Source organism: Camellia sinensis, chromosome 13, assembly GCF_055761805.1.
Source record: "Camellia sinensis isolate YWXY chromosome 13, ASM5576180v1, whole genome shotgun sequence".
Classification (NCBI taxonomy): domain Eukaryota; kingdom Viridiplantae; phylum Streptophyta; class Magnoliopsida; order Ericales; family Theaceae; genus Camellia; species Camellia sinensis.
The window spans coordinates 47,000,321-47,022,800 of NC_138973.1; the positions used below are offsets into that span (position 1 = coordinate 47,000,321).

Sequence of the window (22,480 nt, forward strand, 5' to 3'; positions counted from 1 at the left end):
TCAGAAGATAATACTAAAATAATTATGTTTTGTTTCAAAGCATTTTCAAGACAAACAAGCGTGTTGTAGTAATTGTAATCAGCTTAGTTGCTTCTCTGACTTATGAAATGGGATGACTGTTGAATCTTGAACAATATTTTACGTGACTCTCTCTCTCTCTCTTTCTAAGTTTCTTGACCATTTTTTTTAAAAAAAGGTCATGACAAGTGCTCTTGAAGTTTGAGGACATATGTTTTATATTTTTATAATTGTTTAAAATAATTTAAATAAGTGTACATTTTAATTTTTTATAAAAAAATATACGAAAAAGTAAAAAAGTGATAGGATTTAAAAATAAATAAAAAAAATAAAAAATATGATTATATAACGTACCCAAACAAATTTAGATTTTATCATAAAAATAAATAATAACTTTGAAATATACGTTCATAAAAATTATATAATTATAATAATTGAATGAATTTAATTTTGTTTAATGAATGCCCCCCATGTACAACGTATAAAAATCAACAATTCAACTCACAAATGATTTTGATGATGGATCTCACATCCTAAACAGCACCCAATTGATTTTTTTTTTTATCAATCGATAAATGAGTAATTATAAATTTAAGAAGTATACTGTTAGCCTAGGGGTGTAATTTTGGCCCGTGGCCCGCGGGCGGCCCGAAACCCGTCCGCGGCCCGAGGTCAGCCCGGCTCGAGCCCAAGCCCAGCCCGATGCCTTGGGCCTGGGCCATCATTTTGAAGCCCGACCCAACTCTTGACCCGCTCAAGGCCCGCCCAAAAGCCCGGGCCAAGGCTCGGCCCACCCCGATGCCCATTTTTTTTAATGAAAAATAATAAAATTTTGGTGGGAAAAATTAAAAAAAATTGTTTAGACCCGCCCAAAGCCCCAGCCCAAGCCTGAGACCTCGCCCACTGGCCCGCCCAAAGCTTGAATACCCCTGGGCCTGGGCTAGGGCCTGGGCCTAGTTTTCTGGCCCGTGGGCCGGACCGGGCCGATTTTTTGACGGGAGCCCGCAAGGCCCGACATAGGCCGGGCCGGTCCAAAATTACACCCTTACATTAGCCCAACAATCACCAAAAAAAAACTTACAATCACCAAATCCATCAACTACTACAAGCCCACATAATCCCCAAATCAAACAACTACCGCAAACCCAAACTTTGAAATGAATTCTCAAAAAGCCCAATCTTTCTTGTATTACTCCAATTTTTTTATGGGATTTTTTCCAGTCGGTCCTAATAATTGAATCTATTATCTATTAGGTCTTAAGTTTCTATCTCATGTATCAGGAAGTCCTGTTATATTTTTTTATTTCGATTTTGCTCCTACTACTAGCTGGTAAAAATCCTTATTTAAACCATCCCAAACACTTTATAAATCTTTAATTGTTTATAATATTTATTATTCATTAATTTTTTCAATTTATATTAACTTCTCTTATGATCATTTTCCAAAACTTTTTTTCTTTCTCATCTCTTTCTCTCTAGAAAATACCACCATTGTAGCTATGGCCATGGCCATCCACCCGCAACCACCATCGTCGTCTGTCACTAACCACTGCTACCGCCACCGATCACCACCATTACCTTTGCCAGCCACTACCACCACCATTGCTCACCAATCATCTCTACCGTCGCCAATCTATACTTCACCATCTCTCAACCGTTTGACTCGCTCGCCCAACATTGTCGTCTTCTTTCGTCTTTACCATTACCGTCGCTTTTTTTCCATGCTCCATCTACCATCATCGTCGTTCTTCATCAATCATCAATCCACCATCTTCAACATCGAACTTCACCAATGGCTTCTGAGAGGGTAATTTGTGTGAAGTTTGGGCCAAGCTAGGTCTAGATAGAGAGTGGGTCGAGCTATGGGCCGAGGTAAATAGGCTTCGCGACTAGACCTTGTTAGCTCGGTCAAGAATGGCTGCAATTAGCTCGGTTTAAGTATTTTGGACCGAGGTCTGAATGAACAAGGACCAAGCTAGGCATTACTCATGAATGCGCCGAGCTAACTGTGTCCGAAGGTTAGTGGTAGATTGGCTCTTTTGTCGTGCTATCGTGGTAAAACCATCTCACTTGGTTAAGCAATGAGGGGGGTGTAGAAATATAAGCATTACCTTTCTGATTCCTAGGAGGATTCTACATTGGAGAATAAGAGTCATACTAGGATTGTGCCAGACAGAATCTATAAAAGCTCATAGCAGGACATATGTACAGGTACCACAATCTTGAATCTCAAATACACAGAACTTTTGTCCATTGTCTATTGGTTGACTTAGGCATCGAAGAGGTACCCGGCACACACCTGCCGACTAGCTCACATTTGTGTTTTCAGGGAGTAAAACGACGATATTTGGAGGAGTACAAACTTGATCAACAGGATTATACGAGAAGATTATTTCGTGCTCGTACAATTGGCGCCGTCTGTGGGAATTACACAAAGAACAAAACCTTTCGATCGAGTTTTCCTCTCTAGTTGAAATCAATGGCTCACAATGAAAACTTGCCGCAATCTGCTATTGATGGGCAAACCCCGGAAGGGGGTGAGAGGCGCGAAGGTTTACCTTCTATCCCACCCATGGCAGAATTAGAAGCCCAGTGACGGAACTCCCGAAAGGACACACGAAAGAGAAGGGACACTAGTCCCCGTCACTCTCAGAGTCCTGAAAGACAAAAGCAAAGGTTGGATCCTCAAGTTCTGGAGGATCGCGTGAGGAAGCAAAATGAGTTAATAAGAAGGATGGTGGCAGACATGGAGACCATGAAATGCCAGATCAAGGAAAAAATGGTGGCGACAGAAGAGGGATACAAAGGCAACACGCCCCCTTACCACTCGGAAGATGGTGACAGACATGTCACACCATCACAAGCAGAAAATAAGAGCCTTAGAACAGGCGACACTCAATCAATAACTTCCGGGACTCGTCACTCTAGGTCTGAGAGAACGAGGACTAAAAGGTCATATACAGAGGGAAGCAGCTATCGGCTTTCGCACACGCACCAAACGACATCTAGGCACACAGAGTTGCCTAGGTCAACGGACTTGCGATCAGTGCTAGAGGAGAGGGCCTGTTGGAAGGAGGACACCAGGGCTCGTGACCCTCGTAGAGTTTCAGCCTTGCAGCGATTGGCCCCTAGGACACATGGGAGTGTCAAGGTAGGGATGCCAATGTCACACCTTGCTTATGAACCAACGGATAAAGCATTAGCAAGGTTGCAAAGCTCGCCGTTCGTTCCGGCAATTGAGAACGCAGCACTACCCTCAGGCTTCCACCAGCCCAAATTCACTACTTATGAGGGGAAGTCAGATCCTTACATGCACTTAAGCCACTTTCGCCAAGTTATGACAGTATACCGGCGAAACGAAGCTTTAATGTGTATCCTGTTTCCATCCAGCCTGGGCGACCTGGGCCTAACTTGGTTCGAAAGACTGCCGGAAGGCAACATAGCCTCGTGGGCACAATTGGCAGAAGCGTTCGTGACTAGATTTAGAATGAATACCAAAACACCCGTGGATATCGACCAGCTACTCTCCATTGACATAAGCGAAAAAGAGACATTTAGGTCTTACAACAGTCGCTACTAGGAGACTTTCAACCAGATTGGGGATTGCCCTACAAATCTCACCATCGCACAATACAAACGAGGTTTACTAGTCGATAACAAATTGAGGGACTCAATGACAATGATGCCACCCCTCACGATGGAGGCCCTAATAGAGAAAGTGCATTAACATATCAGAATAGAGGAAGATAGCGTCCGTGCTAAAGCCAAATCTGGCGCAGCAGCAATACCAGATAAAAAGACTACAGCAAAAGTCAACACGGTAGAACAATCAAGCAGGAATGGACGAGGCAGGCGAGCCAACAGAGAGGACCCAGAAAAAAGGAAGTTAAGAGTCCGCACTGCCATCACCACAGTATTCAATAAACCTCTACCGGATTCTTAGCGAAATACGTGATGAACCCTTCGTTCGACGGCCTGCCAAGTGGGAGAAGCACAAAGGGGCTATAACGAGAGGTCCTGTTGCACCTTCCATGATGAGAAGGGGCACCGAATTGAAAATTACACACCATTGAGGCAACATCTGGAGGAGTTAGTGGCTGCTAGACACCTAGACCAGTATATAGAAGGGGGAACACAACCAACCCCCAGGACCTAAACAGACCAAACGGGATGCCGGTCGACAGTCCACCCCAAGGCATAATAAACGTTATACATGGGATCGTCGAACTTGAACGGGTATGTGAGCTCAGGGGGATGATCAAAAAGGCTGAGCACCAGGGCCAGAGTTGACGGCCTTCTATTTCGTTTTTGTCAGCCAACCGATGTGCCTCCTGAGGAGGTTCCGATCGAGTTTAAAGCCATGGTTGTTTTTGTACTCACGCTAGTCTCTGTATGTGTTGTAAGGATAGGTCTTGAGATATAATACTTTGTAAATATTGGTGTCCTTTGATTGGCATGCTTATGTATATATATAAGTTTTGAAATGTTCCGTCTCATGTATGTTATCACAGCTCATTGGACCTTGTCTATTTTGTATTATTGCTTCCGCAGCCCCTTATTATTTGCTAATCTGTTCAGAGGCCTTTGGTAATCCACGGATTACTAGCCGATCATGGTGCTAAACCCATAGGGGCGGGTTTGGGTTGTGATAGTGTGTGTGTAGTTTCTATATCTTCTAGATCTCGCATCTCTAGATATGGTTTGCGATTGGTCAACGGCGACAAGGAGAAGAGGAGAGGACAATGGCAAGCAACCAACGACATGGCTGGGTTGATATGCGGTAGGTGATAAATCGGTGATGGAGTAAGGGGCTGATCTACAAGAGACGACGACGATGGTAGAGTAGAGGAGAGGAAAGAGATGGCAACAAATAGGAGATGAAAGAGACAATGAGCAAGAGGCGAGAGATGGTGGTGGTGATGACGATGGGAAGGAGAAGAAAGAAGTAGGCGAGATGAGAAAAAGAAAGAAAGAGAGAGAAAAAAAGACAAGGGCCAGATGAGAGAGAGAGAGAGAGAGAGAGAGAGGAGATGATCAAAAGAATGAAGATTTTTTTAGTTCAACATGAGTGAGATTTTTTTTATTTTTTTTTATTTTAAACATAATCTGTAGACGGATTGTGGATTTGCGCGGGTAGATTCAGATCTGACCCAAACCCAATTTTGAATGTAAAAATAGACCCGGACTTGCCCTATTTATGCATGCGGATAGGTTAGATTTGTGCGGGTTGCGCAATTGGATAAACTGTTACTGGTTAGGAGTTAAAAAATCATAAATTTTTGCTCTGTTTGATAGAGTTTTTGAAGTTTAATTTTATCCCTTAATTTGAGTGTGTTGTTTGGTTACAATTTTAGAAAATTAATTCCACGCTCGCTTTTCAAAACACTTTTCAATATCATATGTCACATCACTCAATTCAAATTCTTTTCAAAACCCATAACTAAACAAATTTTTTACACTTAAATCATAATTTCAAAACTCACAAAGTTAAAATACAACTCTGTTATCAAATCATAATTTTAAAACTCTATCCCACGGAACCTTTATTATTCTTTGGTTTTTAATTTTTTAATAATTTTTAACTTTTTAATTATTATTGTAATCCCCCAGACGTGCACTAAGTAAAAAATCAAACAAAATCGACCGCTATGATTTGAATCGGAGCAGGTTGCAATTGTTTTAGTTTTCGGGTCAGCCCTATATCTTTCTCGTTATCTCTCTTCATTCACACAACTAACATGGGGATTCTATCTTGGTGGGGAGGAAAGAAGGAGGCTCCATCCTCCTCCGGAAGCAAACCCACCCAGAAACCCGTCCCGAAGGACAAGCCTTTGCCCCAGCAATCCGAGGTCCCGGGTATGAACGGCGCTGTGGAGGTCATCCGTTCCGGAGCTCCGCCGCCCGACGTCACAGTCTTCGATTTCGGGTCGGTAGCCACTTCCACCGACAAGGTCACCCTGGCCGGGTACTGTCCCGTATCCGACGAGCTCGAACCCTGCCGCTGGGAGATCTTACCGGCCAGTGGCGACGATGCTCCTCAGTTTCGCGTGGTCTTCTGAGAGGGGGCAAAAATTGCTACCGAAGATTGTAAGAAATTTCGGAGACCTTGCTATGAGTTTGACTGAGTGAAATCCAAGATGTTTTTTTTTTTTGGTATAATTCACTGAACTTGAATGAAAAAAAAAAATTTAAAATTGTACTTCTTAGTTTTAATTTGGCTGTTTTTGTGGAGGTTTGTGTTTTTCTTGCATATTTAAGAATTGGGTTTTGATTTGATTAGTTCAGTTTTAGTTTTTGCATATGCTATTCTGTTTAATTTTGATATATGCATCTATGCCCTTCCAGTGTTTGTATTTGTACTGTTGAGTGTACTTAGGAATATATTCAGTAACTTCTTCTCTAATTTGGTAAGGTGTTAATATTCATCTCTAAGGCTGTGTTTTGAATCATGAATTTTGGGTAGCGATTTAGAAAGGGAAACGAATATACGAGGTAAATGGATAAAAAGCTTAGCTTACCTATGATCCTCCCCAGACACCACAGTGGCTGGAGTCTCTTGCACTAGGGCTGACTTTTAGGTAAAGGGAAGAGGAAGTGAAGTGGAGGAGATCTATCATCTTCTTTTGTAGAAGAAGAACAATTGACATGTCTATAGTGTGATTTGATGTATTTTTTAGGTAGTGTTTGGGATGAACATCTGCATTGGGAACTGCAAGCTCATTCTAGTGGGAGAGATTCAAAATGTTCGAGGACTGGCCGAATTCTTGAGATTGAGAGTGGGATCCCTCTCAACAAATACAAATTTGGGTCTTCCTTCAACTTAGAAGGTTTATAGCTATTTGGGATGAGGTTATGTAACACCTTGAGATTGGCTTGTAGGGTGGAAGCGACAATATTTATCTAAGGGAGACAAAATTACTCTTATCAAGAATACATTGGCTAGTCTACCTATTTATTTGATGTTTCTATTCCCTCTACCTGCATCAGTGGAAAGAGTTTTGACAAGTTGAGAATTTTTTTTTTTGAGGTTTAGAGGAGTTCAAATTCCATCTTGTAGATTGGAATGTGTGTATTCCTATTGAAGATGGTGGTTTGGGCCTTCGCCATTTTTGTCAGTTCAATCAAACACTACTGGGGAAGTGCCTATGGAGATATATGTAGAGGAGTCTTTGTTGCTTATCATAAAATAAATAAATAAAATATAATAATAATATTAAGTTAAGGAGGAGCACCAATTATGGGAAAAGCCAGAAGGGTGATTGATTGCAAGTTTGGAGTGGACCAAGGAGGATGGACATCTAAGGTACATTGAGAGCCATATGAGGTGGGTGTGGAGGCCTTGTTGAGTTTTTTGAGCTTTCTGAGCTCCTTTATGAGATCTGATGTTCCATCAAACATAGTGGATAGATAGGAAGAGGCGGAAGCATGGAAATTGGATTTTCTTGTTCAAATCCTATGATTCCTTGATTATTGGTGGGACGAGGAACTGTTTCCCATTGAAGATCTTTTGGAAGTCGAGAATTATAACAAAAGTAACATTTTATTATTATTTTTTAGAAATCCAGTTTGGACTCCATTCTTACTATTGATAATTTGGTGAAAAGAGGTTTCATACATAACCTAATAGGTGTTATTATAAAGTGGAGGAGACAGTGGACATAGGTGGAGCCAGAATTTTTGCAAATATAATAGACATGTTTATCCTTAATTATCTCAATCTATCCATGAATTCACAACCACTTGGTGGGTCTTGAGTTATTGGCATTGTATATTGGATGGTTGAGATTTTTCTTTCAAACAAATGTGGAATGGTTACAAATCCTAAATCCAAATTCTATAAGCTAGTTCACCTGCTCTGGATTAGGAATGCAGTAAAGTTTGGCCCTGAAACCAGCCTTTGCCTTGAATTAGTATTTCAAGCATATAAGTGTACTCTACCATTAGAACTATAAATAAACTAGGTTTTGTTGTATAACTTTGTTTCTAGTGGTTTCTTTCTGGCTTAATGTCTGATGGAATGATAGTAACCATTTTGACAGGAATTTGGTGTAGAATTACGAATCTTTCTGTCTCTGATAGCAAGAATCAGTGGAAAAGGATAGGAAACTTGAAATTGTTTATCAGTTGTTGGTTAGTTGGATCTTCTCTAGTCTTGTTTTGTTTCTTCATCTTTTTGTGTTGTGTTTGGTGTAAACCGTTTTTAGTCTTCCTTTGCCACATTTGTTTGATAGAAGCCAGAGAGGGTTAGCAAACATATAGAGCATTGTTTCCATGATACAAATTATTATTTTGCCTGTATCCCCTGTGTATTCACTATCCCATCGCTGTGAAGTATGCTCTAAAACTTTCCCTTCCAAAAGCTGTGTCATTGTTGTATTTGACCAATGTCGCCCTCTTTAAACTTGTCATGCCAAAAAACAATTAGGGTTATAACTTACTCGCAGGTTCTTCCTAATCTGATTGAAAGAGTTTATGTGAGAATTTTGAATTTAACCATTGCTGCTAGTTGAAAACATATAGATCTGCTATTTTCATTATGGAAACCAAGTAATCGATGTTTTGATAGGTGTTTGAGCATCATTCATGCACGAGAGTAAAGTGTTTTGATATCATAATTTTTTTTTTTTTACGACAACATATCATTGATTGTTTGGTTCACTTTTCTTTACATGTTTTTTGCGGTCATAGCATTACTGACAACAGGAGCAAGAATGGCAGTTAGTTCGTTTGCCAGGATTGAACTTCAAAAAAGGCATGGCGGAGGGAAGAAGAAAAAAAAAAAAAAAAAACTCTACACATTATAATTCAACTGGTGGTGGTTATTGTTGGTTTTGGAAGAAAAAATGAAAAAAGAAAAAGAAGAAGAATAAATAAGAAGAAAAGAAAAGAAAGTGACTATTGCTGGGCATCTACTGCAGTTGCCAATGAGCTGCAACGATTGAAAATGTTGGTATTACTACAGTCCATCTCCAATCATTCAAGCATTGTAATTTTCAAAAGAGGTTTCCAGTTTTTTATTTATTTATTTTTTTTCATATGTAATTTTCAAAAGAGGTTTCCAGTTATTTATTTATTTATTTATTTATTTTCATATCTGAATGAAGTTTCAAGTTCAAAGACCTACTTTGAACATTCAAAATCAACTTAAAACTCAATTTTTTTTAAAAATAATAAAATACAAAGACAATTGCAGTCTAGTCTACCATGAGTCTAATTTCATGTGAACCTTTTATTTGTAGTCCTCTATGCATAAATTATTCATGAAAAAAATAATAATTTGTAATTATATAATTTCATTATAATTGTCTTTGAAAAAATTAACAATTTATTTTCACAATCACACTATTCAACTTTTGAAAATAAATGTAATAAAATTATATGATTTTAATTTTTCAATCAATTAAATATAAATGATTTGAATTATGAGAATATGAACCCAGACTAATAGTAATTCAATCCAAATATTGTACTGAATATTCATTATGCAGCTGTGAACCATCAACTTCATATTATGGCATTCTTTTATTTTTGCAACATGCTTAATCATATTTGTGAATCAAATTCTGGGTTACTATTATTGTTTTTAATTTGAAATTCACAATTATTCACAAGTTTTGGAAAAAAAATTTTGGAAAATTTTGTTTGATTTAATTACTTTGGAAAACTTATTTGTAGGGAATATTTCCCAAAAATTTTTAAGGAATTTTTCCCAAAAATTTTTAGGAAACACAAACCAAATAAGGCCAATAAAATCTCTCTCCTCACCATTTCTTCATCTCAAAGTCTTACTCTATTTCATTGATAACAACCACAGCCCCTCCGTTCAAAGAAAAAACTAGTGTCCCTAGTGTACTCATTACAGGAGAAACTAGAGAGAGAGAGAGAGAGAGAGAGTTAGAAGGAAATGGAGGTGGGTAGAAGAAAGCGCATAACATGGGAGAGCAGAATCAAGAGTGATGAACTCAACGGAGGACTCAAAATCTTCCATGGTGAAGAAGAGAACTCGGAAGAAAGTCGTCCTGAAACCCAGACTGGATTCCAGAGGATTTCTCAAACCCATAATAAATTGCAGAGTTTAGGCAAGTTTTCACTGATGGATGGATTTGATTTCTTTTTTCATTTTTTTGGATGCTACTTCACTATACCTCTCCATTTTCAAGCATTCATTTTGTGATGTTTGTTAAATTTTAACAGCTGATTTGGTTATGTGGAGAGATGTCTCAAAATCAGCATTCATGTTCGGTATTGGAACATTTATCATAATTGCATCATCTTACACCAAAGATATCAATATCAGGTCAGAAATAGTACTCCAAGCTCATATGACACAACACAACTACTCTAACCATGCTCATTATCCAATTTTTCTTGTTCATTTTACTCATCTCCTGTTTCAAAACAGAGCACAGAGCTAAAAACACTCTTTGATGATTTTACAGCTTCATAACTGCGGTTTCTTATCTGGGTCTTGTCTATCTTGCTGCAATCTTCTTATTCAAATCCATTATTTGCAGGTAATTTATTAAATGAAGAACTTTAGATAAATGAAAAAGAGCAAAATAATTGCAAATTGAGTAGGTGCAAGGGAGAACTGTGTCATTTTCGCACAGTTCTCACTTATTGATTTTCGATTATTTGTCTGTTTCCTATTCATCTGAAACTCCCTTTATTCTTTTTTATTTTTATGGGAAAGTTCATTTACCACATAAGAGTTAATTAAAGACTTGTTTGATGGTTTCTTTTTTTTTTTTTTTTTTTTTTGCTATAATTTTGGAAAAAAAATAACAGGGGAGTTATAGGAGGAGATGATACAAACCAAGACTACATTGTTGGGGAAGAAGAGGCAGTATGGTTAGTAAAAATGATTCTTCCTTATTTGAATGAGTTTCTTCTAAAGTTCAGAACCCTTTTTTGTGGAGATCCTGCCACTACGATGAAGGTGAGTTTCATTTCACTCATTTTCTATAGTTTATCAAGTAACAATGCTACATACTCAGAAAAAATATCAGAATAATGTTTAAAATTTTAATCTATAGTATAGATTTAAACTTGATCCTATATATTACTTTCGAAGTGAATTTGATCTACTCAATAGGAAGTTTAGGCAACTTTTTTTTCCTTTTCTATAGTATAGATCTCCAATATTCTTTCTTCTTGTTGTTTTATTGTTTTTAAATGTTACCTTGTCAGTTGGCAATCATGCTGTTTGTTTTGGCGAGGTTTGGCAGCACCATAACTATTTGGAAGATGGCCAAATTGGGTGAGTTATGATTTCATTTTAATTTTCAAAATGGAGATTGTTATTTACACCTCTCACTGGCTATTCACACTCCATATTGTGTTTTGGTTAAGAACAAAATTTAAAGGATAGAAAACAAAAGTAGAGTATGAATAGTAATTTCCTTAAAAATTTGGGTGCTAAATTTGTTGACTAATCTTTTTTATTCATCATTTTAGTGGAGTTAAAAGTCTATTTTGCCTTGGCCCAGTGGCAATATAGGTGTTACATTGGAGACTCATCAATTATAAATAAAATTGTAAAGTGTGTTTGTATTACGAATTTGGGATGAGATTTGGAAAAAAAAAAAAATGTAAAAGAAATTTTAATGAAGTGTAAGTTAAATTTTTGTTTAATGTTTTTTTTTTTTTTTTTCAAATTCCTGATCTAGAGACGGTGTAAACTAATTAAGTTGAATAATAGTGTTTAAATTGTTGTTCAAAAAAAAGATTGTTCAAGCTTAATTTAAAATTTTAATGAATGAATTTCAAAATGTGCAAATTTAACTTGTTTATCTTTCAATATAATCTCAAACGATATTTAGTCGAATTGAATTTGAATGTATAAATGTGCAAATTTAATTATTTCTTTTACAATGTATATAAATTTATTGACTCGATATAAAAAAAGTAACATTTTCAAAATATGTTTATCTTTGCAAAATAAATTAGGTTAAAAAAAGCTTAAATCATTTTACAATTCTCACTATCAAAGAAATAATCATTGTGTTTGGTTTTAATTTTTTAGATTTAATTTTTTGAAAATTGAATTTTTAATTTTTTTTATTTTAGTGAATATTTTTAAAATTTTAAACAAATTTTTTTACTTTTTTTAAATGCACTTTATTAGATGTATCTAAAAAATAAAATATTTATAAATAAATATTTTAAAAAATCAATAAATATACAAGAATATGAAAAATGTATTGAATTTTTTAATTTTTTTTAATATTTTTGGTATTTAGCGAGTTTTTTAAATATTTTTTTTACGAATATTTTATTTGTTAAGTGTATTTATGTTATGTGTACTTAAAAATTAAAAAAAATTACTTTGAATATTTAAAAAAAAATAGTAAAAAAAAGAAAAGAAAAATAAAAAAAATTCAGTGCGTTTGGTTTCAATTTTCTGGATTAAGTATTTTAAAAATTGAGTTTTTTTGTTTTCGTATTCTTTTGTTTTTAGTGAATATTTTTTAAATTTTAAATATTTTTTTTTACTTTTTTAGATGCGCCTTAGTTAGATGTAACTAAAAGGTTAAAAATTTGTGAAAAAATATTTTAAAAAATTAATAAATACATAAAAATATAAAAATGGTACTGAATTTTTGAATTTTTTTTTTATATTTTTGGTATTTAGTGAATTTTTAAAAGATTTTTTTACAATTTTTTTACTTTTTAGGTGTATTATGCTACGTGTGTCTAAAAAGTAAAAAAATTTCTTAAAATATTAAAAAAAATTAATAAAAACAAAAAGACACAAAAAATAAGAAAATATAAATTTTTAAAAAGTGCTTTTTGAAAAATAAAAACAAGCTTAATTTTAAAAAAAATAAATCTTAAAAATTCAAATCAAACAAGTTGCATAATTTTACTAATTGGCATGATCTATTGTGGGATCCATGACAATTGTTAAAAATTTGTTAAAATATTAGTTAATAAAATTTAAATAATTATACAATAACTCCAATTTGAAACACGAGGAATGTGACACAAGTTTAATCTTAATGTAGCATTTTTACATAATTTTACGTGATAAATATTTCTTGGGTATCCTATAAATGCTTATTTTTGCTTGATAATTTTCTCCAATTTTTTCTCGAAAACCAAATAGATCTAACCAAAATGTTGAAATTTTCTGAGCATTATTTAATTATTTATATTATGGACTGTCGTTTTGCGCTGACTCTATGTGTGGTGTGAACAGGGTTTTTTGGAGTATTCAGCTTACCAAAGATATGCTCATCCTATTCCAGTGACCCTGGTGTACTCATTACAAGAGAAACTAGACAGAGAGAGAGAGAGAGTTATAAGGAAATGGAGCTGGGTAGAAGAAAGCGCACAACAAGAAATGGTGTGGTGGCAGGTTCTGTTTGGGAGAGCAGAATGAAGAGTGATGAAGTCAAAGGAGGAATCAAAGCCTTCAATGGTGAAGAAGAGAACTCAAAATTGGTTTCAAATAAATCTTTGGATGGTCCAAGCAAAAATTTAGATGGGTTGGGTGATGGAACTGGGAGGAATTCATTTGAATTGAAGGTGGTGAAACCGAAGTCGAACGAGGCTTTTGTTGAGTCTGTTGTGGCAATTGAGAAGAGCCCCGTTGAAATTGCGGAGACTAGATCTGATGAAACTAGAGAGAGAGAGAGAGAGAGTTATAAGGAAATGGAGGTGGGTAGAAGAAAGCGCATAACATGGGAGAGCAGAATAAAGAGTGATGAACTCAACGGAGGACTCAAAATCTTCTATGGTGAAGAAGAGAACTCAGAAGAGAGTGGTGACAAAAGTTTGAGACCAAAACCAAGTCCTATTGGGGTCAGTGGCAAGAGGAAGACATGGAAATCTGAGAATTCTGATGGTCTTGGGAGAAGCCCAATTCAGATTGCAAGGCAAAGATCTGAAATAAACAAGAATTTGGATGTACAATGTAAGGAGTCGAGTGTATCTACTAATGGAATCAAGAAAAACCCAGTTCAGTCAAAGAAATCAAGATCTGAGCAACTAAGTGTGTCTGTTAATGGAATTGAGAGAAGCCCAATTCACAAAATGAAGACAAGATCTAAGGAATCTAAGGAGTTAAATGTGTTTGTTGAAAGAACTGAGAGAAAGCTAAATCAGGTTAGGAAGGCAAACTCTGAATCCCAGAAGTTAGTTGGTGAATCTGATGATGGAAACGAGAGGAATTTAGTTCAATTGAGGAAAGTGAAGCCAGAGTCCAACAAGGCTTTGGATGAATCCGTAGACACAAAAGCAAAATTGGTTTCAAATAAATCTTCGGATGGTCCAAGCAAAAATTTAGATGGGTTGGGTGATGGAACTGGGAGGAATTCATTTGAATTGAAGGTGGCGAAACCGGAGTCGAACGAGGCTTTTGTTGAGTTTGTTGTGGCAATTGAGAAGAGCCCAGTTGGAATTGCGGAGACTAGATCTGATGAAACTAGAGAGAGAGAGAGAGAGAGAGAGGGTTATAAGGAAATTGAGGTGGGTAGAAGAAAGCGCATAACATGGGAGAGCAGAATAAAGAGTGATGAACTCAACGGAGGACTCAAAATCTTCCATGGTGAAGAAGAGAACTCAGAAGAGAGTGGTGACAAAAGTTTGAGACCAAAACCAAGTCCTATTGGGGTCAGTGGCAAGAGGAAGACATGGAAATCTGAGAATTCTGATGGGCTTGAGAGAAGCCCAATTCAGATTGCAAGGCAAAGATCTGAAATAAACAAGAATTTGGATGTACAGTGTAAGGAGTCAAGTGTATCTACTGATGGAATCAAGAAAAACCCAGTTCAGTCAAAGAAATCAAGATCTGAGCAACTAAGTGTGTTTGTTAATGGAATTGAGAGAAGCCCATTTCACAAAATGAAGACAAGATCTGAGGAATCTAAGGAGCTAAATGTGTTTGTTGAAAGAACTGAGAGAAACCCAAATCAGGCTAGGAAGGCAAAGTCTGAATCCCAGAAGTTAGTTGGTGAATCTGATGATGGAAACGAGAGGAATTTAGTTCAATTGAGTAAAGTGAAGTCAGGGTCCACTAAGGCGTTGGATGAATCCGTAGATACAAAAGCAAAATTGGTTTCAAATAAATCTTTGGATGGCCCAAACAAAAATTTAGATGGGTTGAGTGATGGAACTGGGGGGAATTCATTTGAATTGAAGGTGGCAAAATTGATATTAAAATTTGAATCTATGGTATAGATTTAAACTTGATCCTATATATTACTTTTGAAATGAATTTGATCTACTCAATAGGAATTTTAGACAACTCTTTTTTCCTTTTCTATAGTATCATAATTTGAATCTATAGTGTAGATCTGCAGTAATTCTTTCTTCTTGTTCTTTTATTGTTTTTAAATGTGACCTTGTCAGTTGGCAATCATGCTGTTTGTTTTGGCGAGGTTTGGTAGCTCCATAACTATTTGGAAGATGGCCAAATTGGTTTAGTTATGATTTCATTTGAATTTTCAAAATGGAGATTGTTATTTACACCCCTCACTGGCTATTCACACTCAATATTGTGTTTTGATTAAGAACAAAATTTAAAGGATAGAAAGCAAAAGTAGAGTATAAATAGTAATTTTCTTAAAAATTTGGGTGCTAAATTTGTTTACTAATCTTTTTTATTCATTATTATTCATCATTTTAGTGGAGTTAAAAGTCTATTTTGCCTTGGCCCAGTGGCAATATAGGTGTTACATTGGAGTCTCATCAATTATAAATAAAATTGTAAGGTGTGTTTGTATTACAAATTTGGGATGAGATTTGAAGAAAAAAAAAGATGTAAAAGAAATTTTAACGAAGTGTAAGTTAAATTTTTGCTTAATTTTTTTTTTTTTTTTTTCAAATTCCTGATCCGGAGACAGTGTAAACTAATTAAGTTGAATAGTAGTGTTTAAATTGTTGTTCAAAAAAAAGATTGTTCAAGCTTAATTTAAAATTTTAATGAATGAATTTCAAAATGTGCAAATTTAACTTGTTTATCTTTCGATAAAATCTCAAACGATATTTAGTCGAATTGAATTTGAATGTATAAATGTGCAAATTTAATTATTTCTTTTATAGTGTATATAAATTTATTGACTCGATATAAAAAAAGTAACATTTTCAAAATATGTTTATCTTTGCAAAATAAATTAGGTAAAAAAAAGCTTAAATCATTTTACAATTCTCACTATCAAAGAAATAATGATTGTGTTGGTTTCAATTTTTTAGATTTAATTTTTAAAAAATTGAATTTTTAATTTTTTTTTTATTTTTAGTGAATATTTTTAAAATTTTAAATATTTTTTTTTATTTTTTAGATGTACCTTACTTAGATGTATTTAAAAAATAAAATATTTATAAATAAATATTTTAAAAAATCAATAAATATACAAGAATATGAAAAATGTATTGAATTTTTAATTTTTTAAAAAATATTTTTGATATTTACTGAATTTTCTAAATATTTTCTTTTATAAATATAATACTTGTTAAGTGTATTTAGAAATTAAAAAAATTAATTTAGAATATTTTAAAAAATTAAGTAAAAAAAAATATATGAAATATAAAAAAATTAATTTTTTTGAAAGTGAATTTTAAAAATTCAAATCAAGCAAGCTGAATAATTTTATTAATTAGCATGATCTATTGTGAGATCCAATGACAATTGTTAAAAATTTGTTAAAATATTATTTAATAAAATTTAAATAATTATACAATAACTCCAATTTGATACACGAGGAATGTGCCACAAGTTTAATCCTAATGTAGCATTTTTACATAATTTTACGTGATAAATTTTTCTTGGGTATCCCATAAATGCTTATTTTTGCCTGATAGTTTTCTCTAATTTTTTCTCGGGAACCAAACAAATCTAACCAAAAAGTTAAAATTTTCTGAGCATTAATTATTTAATATTATGGACTGTCGTTTTGCGCTGACTAGTAGATGTGGTGTGACAACTGGGTGTGGTGTCCACAGAGTTTTTTGGAGTATTCAGCGTACCAAAGATATGCTCATCGTATTCCACGCTCATCACTGCCTACGGTAATAACACTCTCCACTATGCTTACTTTTTGTAATTCTCAAGCATTGTTTAGGAAGGGTTGATTTTGAGTAATGACAGGGATAATGAAGAAAATATTATAAGGATGGTTATGGAAGATTTTTCATTGTGAGATTATATATGTAATAAAATATTATATATTAATTAAAAAATGAAAAAATTTTGTGAAATATTTTATGATTTTTTTTTATGAACTCTAATATTATTCGTTGATTTTAACCTAATTTTTTTTAAAAAAATCATTAAATAAGTAAAAAAAAAATAGTAAATTATATAAAAATGTCAAAGATTTCTCCTTTTTTGTTTCTCTATTTTTTTTTAATTTTTTCGTAAAAAGTCAAAAAATCATTTCAAATATACTATTTTTTTTTCCTAGTAATTCTAGAGACTTAAAAGATTTATTAAATGTCTCACGTGGATGTAACACACATAAGACCCACATGGTATGAATCTTACAGCCATGTGAGACATTTGGTAGAATTTTTTTGATAAATCTTTTGGGAGTCTCTAGCATTTTTCTTTTTTATCTCATATTTTAGTAAAAAATTCAAAAAAAAAATTAAAATAACATGTTTCCAAACGAGATTTTAGAGCTCGTTTGGAAATTGACTATTTAAATTAATTTTTTACTAATATTTTATTAAATACGTATAAAAAAAGTAAAAAGAATGATGTGATTGAAAGTTTTGGTTATTTTTGTGCAAAACTTGCTTTCCAAACGGAGGAAGCGAAGCGGTTAGGAAAGAATATTAGATCCCATAATTTTAATCAATTAATAACAAATTATGACACTATTTGAATTTGTCCCACGACTAGTGCATAATTTTATTTATTTATTATTATTGGTAAATTACCATAAACCTTCTTAAACTATATAATTAATTTGTCATTTGTCCCTTTGAACTTCAAAATGTAACAGTTAACTACTTTGAATTTTCATCATTTTACACTCAATACATTTTGTTAGGATTTTGTCTTGGAATTTTAACGAAATCAATTCATGTGTGAAATACATGATACACTTATTATTTTTTAGAATAATAATATCCGTTATTGATTTTTTAAAAGCAATGATACTCTTATCTAATAATTTCATTTGTATTTTGTCTTTTTTATCTTAGTGGTAAAGTGCAAACAGAATCACTAGATAAATACATTATTGCCCTAAAAATTAAATAAATGTGTGATGTGCTTTATATATGATTTGACTTTGTGTAAATCCCTAACAAAATTCTAATAAAAATGATTAATTGTAACAAGATAATATTTTAAGGTGGTTTAATGTTGAGTTTTGAAGTTTAGAGGAACAAAAAGCAAATTGTTCATAATTTAAGTTTATTATAATTTGCTCTTTATTTATTTATTACCTTCTTTTTTAGTATATTTTAAGTGAAGAATGTATACAATCTCTAAATAAAAATTCATATAATTTGATGTACAATAATTTTAAATGATAAATGTTAATTTTTGATTTGTCAATCATAAAATTTTAACTCTTTCTTAAATCATTGTGGATGGATTTAAAATTATTAATTATAAATTTTTAACATTTGTCAACAAGTATGTGTATGATAGTGCAACATTAGAGTATGGTATTGTTTGGTGCAATTTATCTGAGCGGCTTATAATTTTTTTTTATTTATTCTGAGAGTCTATGCTAAATTGTTTAGTATAGTTTTTGCTTATAATTTATTAATAAGAAATAACTTAAATAAGTTTAAAAAAAGACTAATTTCGATTTTTTTTTTAACTTCTACGTTTTTGCTTATAATTTATTAATAAAAAATAACTTAAATAAATTTTAAAAATTAATTATTAATTTTTTTTTAATTTCGACTTTTAAATTATCAAGTTTTAATTTATAAGTAAACATTCGTATAAACCACACCATTGAATTTATCACAAAGCATTCTATGCTCTACCCCAGCCAGTGTGAGTCAGTGTGATATCTACTGGTTGTTTTGAGAAGTTGGTTAAAAGTTAATTCTTTTAATTTTTTTTAAAAATGTGTAAAAAATAAAAAAGGTGATATGATCCAAAATAAATTAAAAATTGACTTTTGGCTTTTGTGAGACTTACATTATATTGTTTGGTTGTAATTTTTATTATTTAGATTATATTCTAATAGTCATTCTATCAAACAAATTTGACGTATTTTTTAATTCCCAACTAATTACGCAATACATACATATAATTGAGATTATATATTTCCATATTTATCGTAAAATAAATGTGAACAAGAGGTAATTATATATCTCACTAATTTAGATGGATAATTAATCTTACACTAATATCATGGGTTGTTAATCTTTTCATTATTAATTGTGCTAATCAAACATACCCTAAGAATATAGATTTAATAATGGGCCTCTAAGCAAATACATATGGATGAGTTTTTTTTCATATATATATTAAAAAAAAAAAACATCTTATTCACTAAAATCAATCTTTTGAACTCGGTTCAAGTGTGATGAATTTTATATATAAAGGAAAAAGAAATTTATTTTCTTGTATATATTATGTTCATTTGACATTAGAATTTTACAAGAAAAATTTAAATTTAACAGTTCATTTACCAAGAAAACAAAAGTTACAGGAAAGTTTAATTTTTTTTGGTTAAGATTTTCACAATGCAAAATCTACACATATGGATCTCATAAGTTTCTTACTGACCTGAACAATAAAATTTATGTGGAAAATTTGATTTCTTCGTAATTTACATGAAAACATATTTTATATGAGAGCGGTCTTCTTTATTCATTTATTTATTTGTTATTATAGGTAAATTTTGGATTGGACAATTGAGAGACGTTTGGGAATCATGCTCACACAAGAAGGCTGTGGCTTTTGGCATCTTTGCCCTTGTATGGAACCTGTCATCGGTCGTAGCTCGCATATGGGCAGGTAAGGACACTTTTGTCATTTCATTCATACCTATATATACGCATGAATAATAGTAAGTACATATAATAATGCATACTCTTAGGTTTTCTATAAAAAATAATGTATAGTATATATATTTTTCATCCCAAGTTCTCTCAACATAAGTAGTTTCGTGAAGTCGACAAATCTTAAAAACACATAAACATAATATTAGATTTAGTTAAATTTTGATAATCGTATGGTCATTATACAGTGTTTAACTGAATGCCTTGATTCGTGCAAAACCATATCAAACTTTTTTTTGTTACGTATTGTTTATCCATTTGAGTCATATAATTGCATTTAGAAATTGACTATTTTAGTTGATTTTTTGACTTCTTAAGAAAAGATATACAGAAAAATAGAGAGCGTGATGTGAAATATAGCTTTTTGAAACATTTCAAAAAATATCACAAAATAAAAAAACATTTCAAACTTAATTTAGAAAATATAGCTTTTTGAGCATATTTTTTAAGCTGAAAAAATAAATAAACTAAAATTAAAAAAAATATATATATATATATATATCTTAACTTTTTAAATTACAAGTACTTAAACATGAAATTTCAAAATTTAAACTAAAAAAGTGCAAATAAATTTTGTAAAATAAATAACACATACATAAATTGTTGATAATATTTTTGGGTTTTTCTAACATGCATTATTGATTTACATCCCATGCAGTGTTCATGTTATTTGTGGCGTTCAGATGTTATCAACAATCACTTGTGAGAGATGATTGGGTAGAGGATGAAGCGAAATGTGAGACCACGTGTCAAGTGCAGATTGGAGGACAAAGACAAAGGCGTAGGCCTACCTTAGTGGAATTAAAAGAAAGAAAATAAATAAATAAAAAAAGGTTAAAGAATGCACACACACTAGAGTTATTATAACTAAAGTAGTTGTGCCACTGATTTGATCTAATTATCTGATATAAGAGAATAATATTTAGCCTCTTTTTTGCATTTTTAATTCTTTTTATTTTTTATTATTACTGTTTTTGGTGTACATATTTTGTATGGTGACACTTAATTCTCAATTAATATGGTGATATTACATGCACCAATTAATATACACACTAGTATACCAACTAGTGTTATGTCATATTACTGACCTCACCTATTATACAAATTACAAATATTCAAAATTTCTAAAATTATGACATATCATTTGTTAGTATACTAGTTAGTATATTAATTGATACATATATCATTATTCCAATTAATATAAGTGTTGTAGTGTGTAGACCTCAATAATGGCTTTTGTACATTAGTGTGTACAAATAGATTTGATGATGTAAATTCAAAATTAGTGTGTCTTAAGATACAATTAGAAGAATGAATTTGATTCACATTTTTGAATTTTACATAAATTTCTATTTTTTTAATTTAAAATTATTTTTTAATATTTATTTTTGTCAAACTAATTTATATTTTAAAAACTAAACCAAACAAAGTGAAATAATACATCTTTTCAAAATTGTCAAGTAAATTTTTTTTTTGCTAAACTAACTTTAAGTTTTGTTTAAAAAACACAAAAGTTATAAAGTTAACCAGATAAGCGGATTATTACTTTAAAAAATTTGAGACAAACATTGGACCAATTTAAAAACAAAATAGGTTCATTCTAAATAATAAGAGTAATGCTATATATGATATAATTTTATATTTTATTCTATTTTTCTCATACTAAACAAAAAAGATAATATTTTTCAATTTAAACATGACATAATGAGGTTCACATTAAATGTGTAGGTGATTCTATCCTTGTGTTTAGAAGTGAAGAAAAAAAAAATAATAATCGTAAATTACACTGACCTTTCATAAGGTTGGGTGAAAATATAACAATTTTTATTGTAACGCCCTCAAAATAAACCCATAATAACCATAACATTAACATGCATTTATAAAAGAAAATGAATCATTTGAGTTATTCATCAGAGTATTCTTATTGAAAGACATCAAATGTAACATCCTGCAACATCAAAATAAATGCCCTAAGGGCTTACATCTTTCCAAGCTAACACTTGGACACAAAAAGGATGAGTACTAACTCATTTACAAGTTAAGCCCTAGGCTTGAATGTTTACATGAAATCTCAAAAAAAAAAAATAACAAAGTAAAACATATAACTAAAGACAAGTCTTCAAAATCCCAAACATCAAATCCTTCCAGGCTAAGTCCGTGGAGGTAGCTTATCACCTGAACCTGAAAATGATGTTCCCATAAAGGGTGAGCCACAGCCCAGTAGAAAAATACTAAACCAAATATAAGCATTGAATAAAGCTATAGCATTCAATAGATGGTTAACCAAGATAATCAATTTTATCATTAAACAGTCTCATGACACTAATGTCTAAGACATATTTCACTTTCCATTATTATCAACATGGCTCTGAACCTGGCCAAACTTACAACAGTGAATTATATATCATATTCACGTTACTTCCAATATCAACAAAACAAATGAGACTCATGCTCATATCAAAACACTTCATACTTCCCATTT

The 22,480-nt window shown here is 32.5% G+C and overlaps 2 protein-coding genes and 1 long non-coding RNA gene across 3 annotated transcripts; all 3 read left to right on the top strand.

The window, feature by feature from the left end:
- The first annotated feature begins 5,756 nt into the window (after positions 1–5,756).
- Positions 5,757–6,077, top strand: LOC145805360 (uncharacterized). The gene has a single exon (XM_082900482.1). The coding sequence runs from the start codon at positions 5,757–5,759 to the stop codon at positions 6,075–6,077; it is 321 nt and encodes a 106-aa protein (XP_082756608.1).
- Positions 6,078–8,855: 2,778 nt separating this feature from the next.
- On the top strand, positions 8,856–15,458 carry LOC145806132 (uncharacterized). The gene is made up of 7 exons (XM_082902166.1): positions 8,856–8,964; positions 9,833–10,097; positions 10,213–10,315; positions 10,458–10,532; positions 10,807–10,957; positions 11,209–11,278; positions 13,220–15,458. Exons 2-7 carry the CDS (start codon positions 9,923–9,925, stop codon positions 15,199–15,201), a joined length of 2,556 nt encoding a protein of 851 aa, XP_082758292.1. The 5' UTR covers positions 8,856–8,964; positions 9,833–9,922; the 3' UTR covers positions 15,202–15,458.
- Positions 15,459–16,899: 1,441 nt separating this feature from the next.
- LOC145806134 (uncharacterized) lies at positions 16,900–20,941 on the top strand. Its single transcript, XR_014348819.1, has 3 exons — positions 16,900–17,031; positions 19,832–19,954; positions 20,657–20,941. It is a non-coding gene; the product is annotated as an uncharacterized LOC145806134 (long non-coding RNA).
- Positions 20,942–22,480: the final 1,539 nt, after the last annotated feature.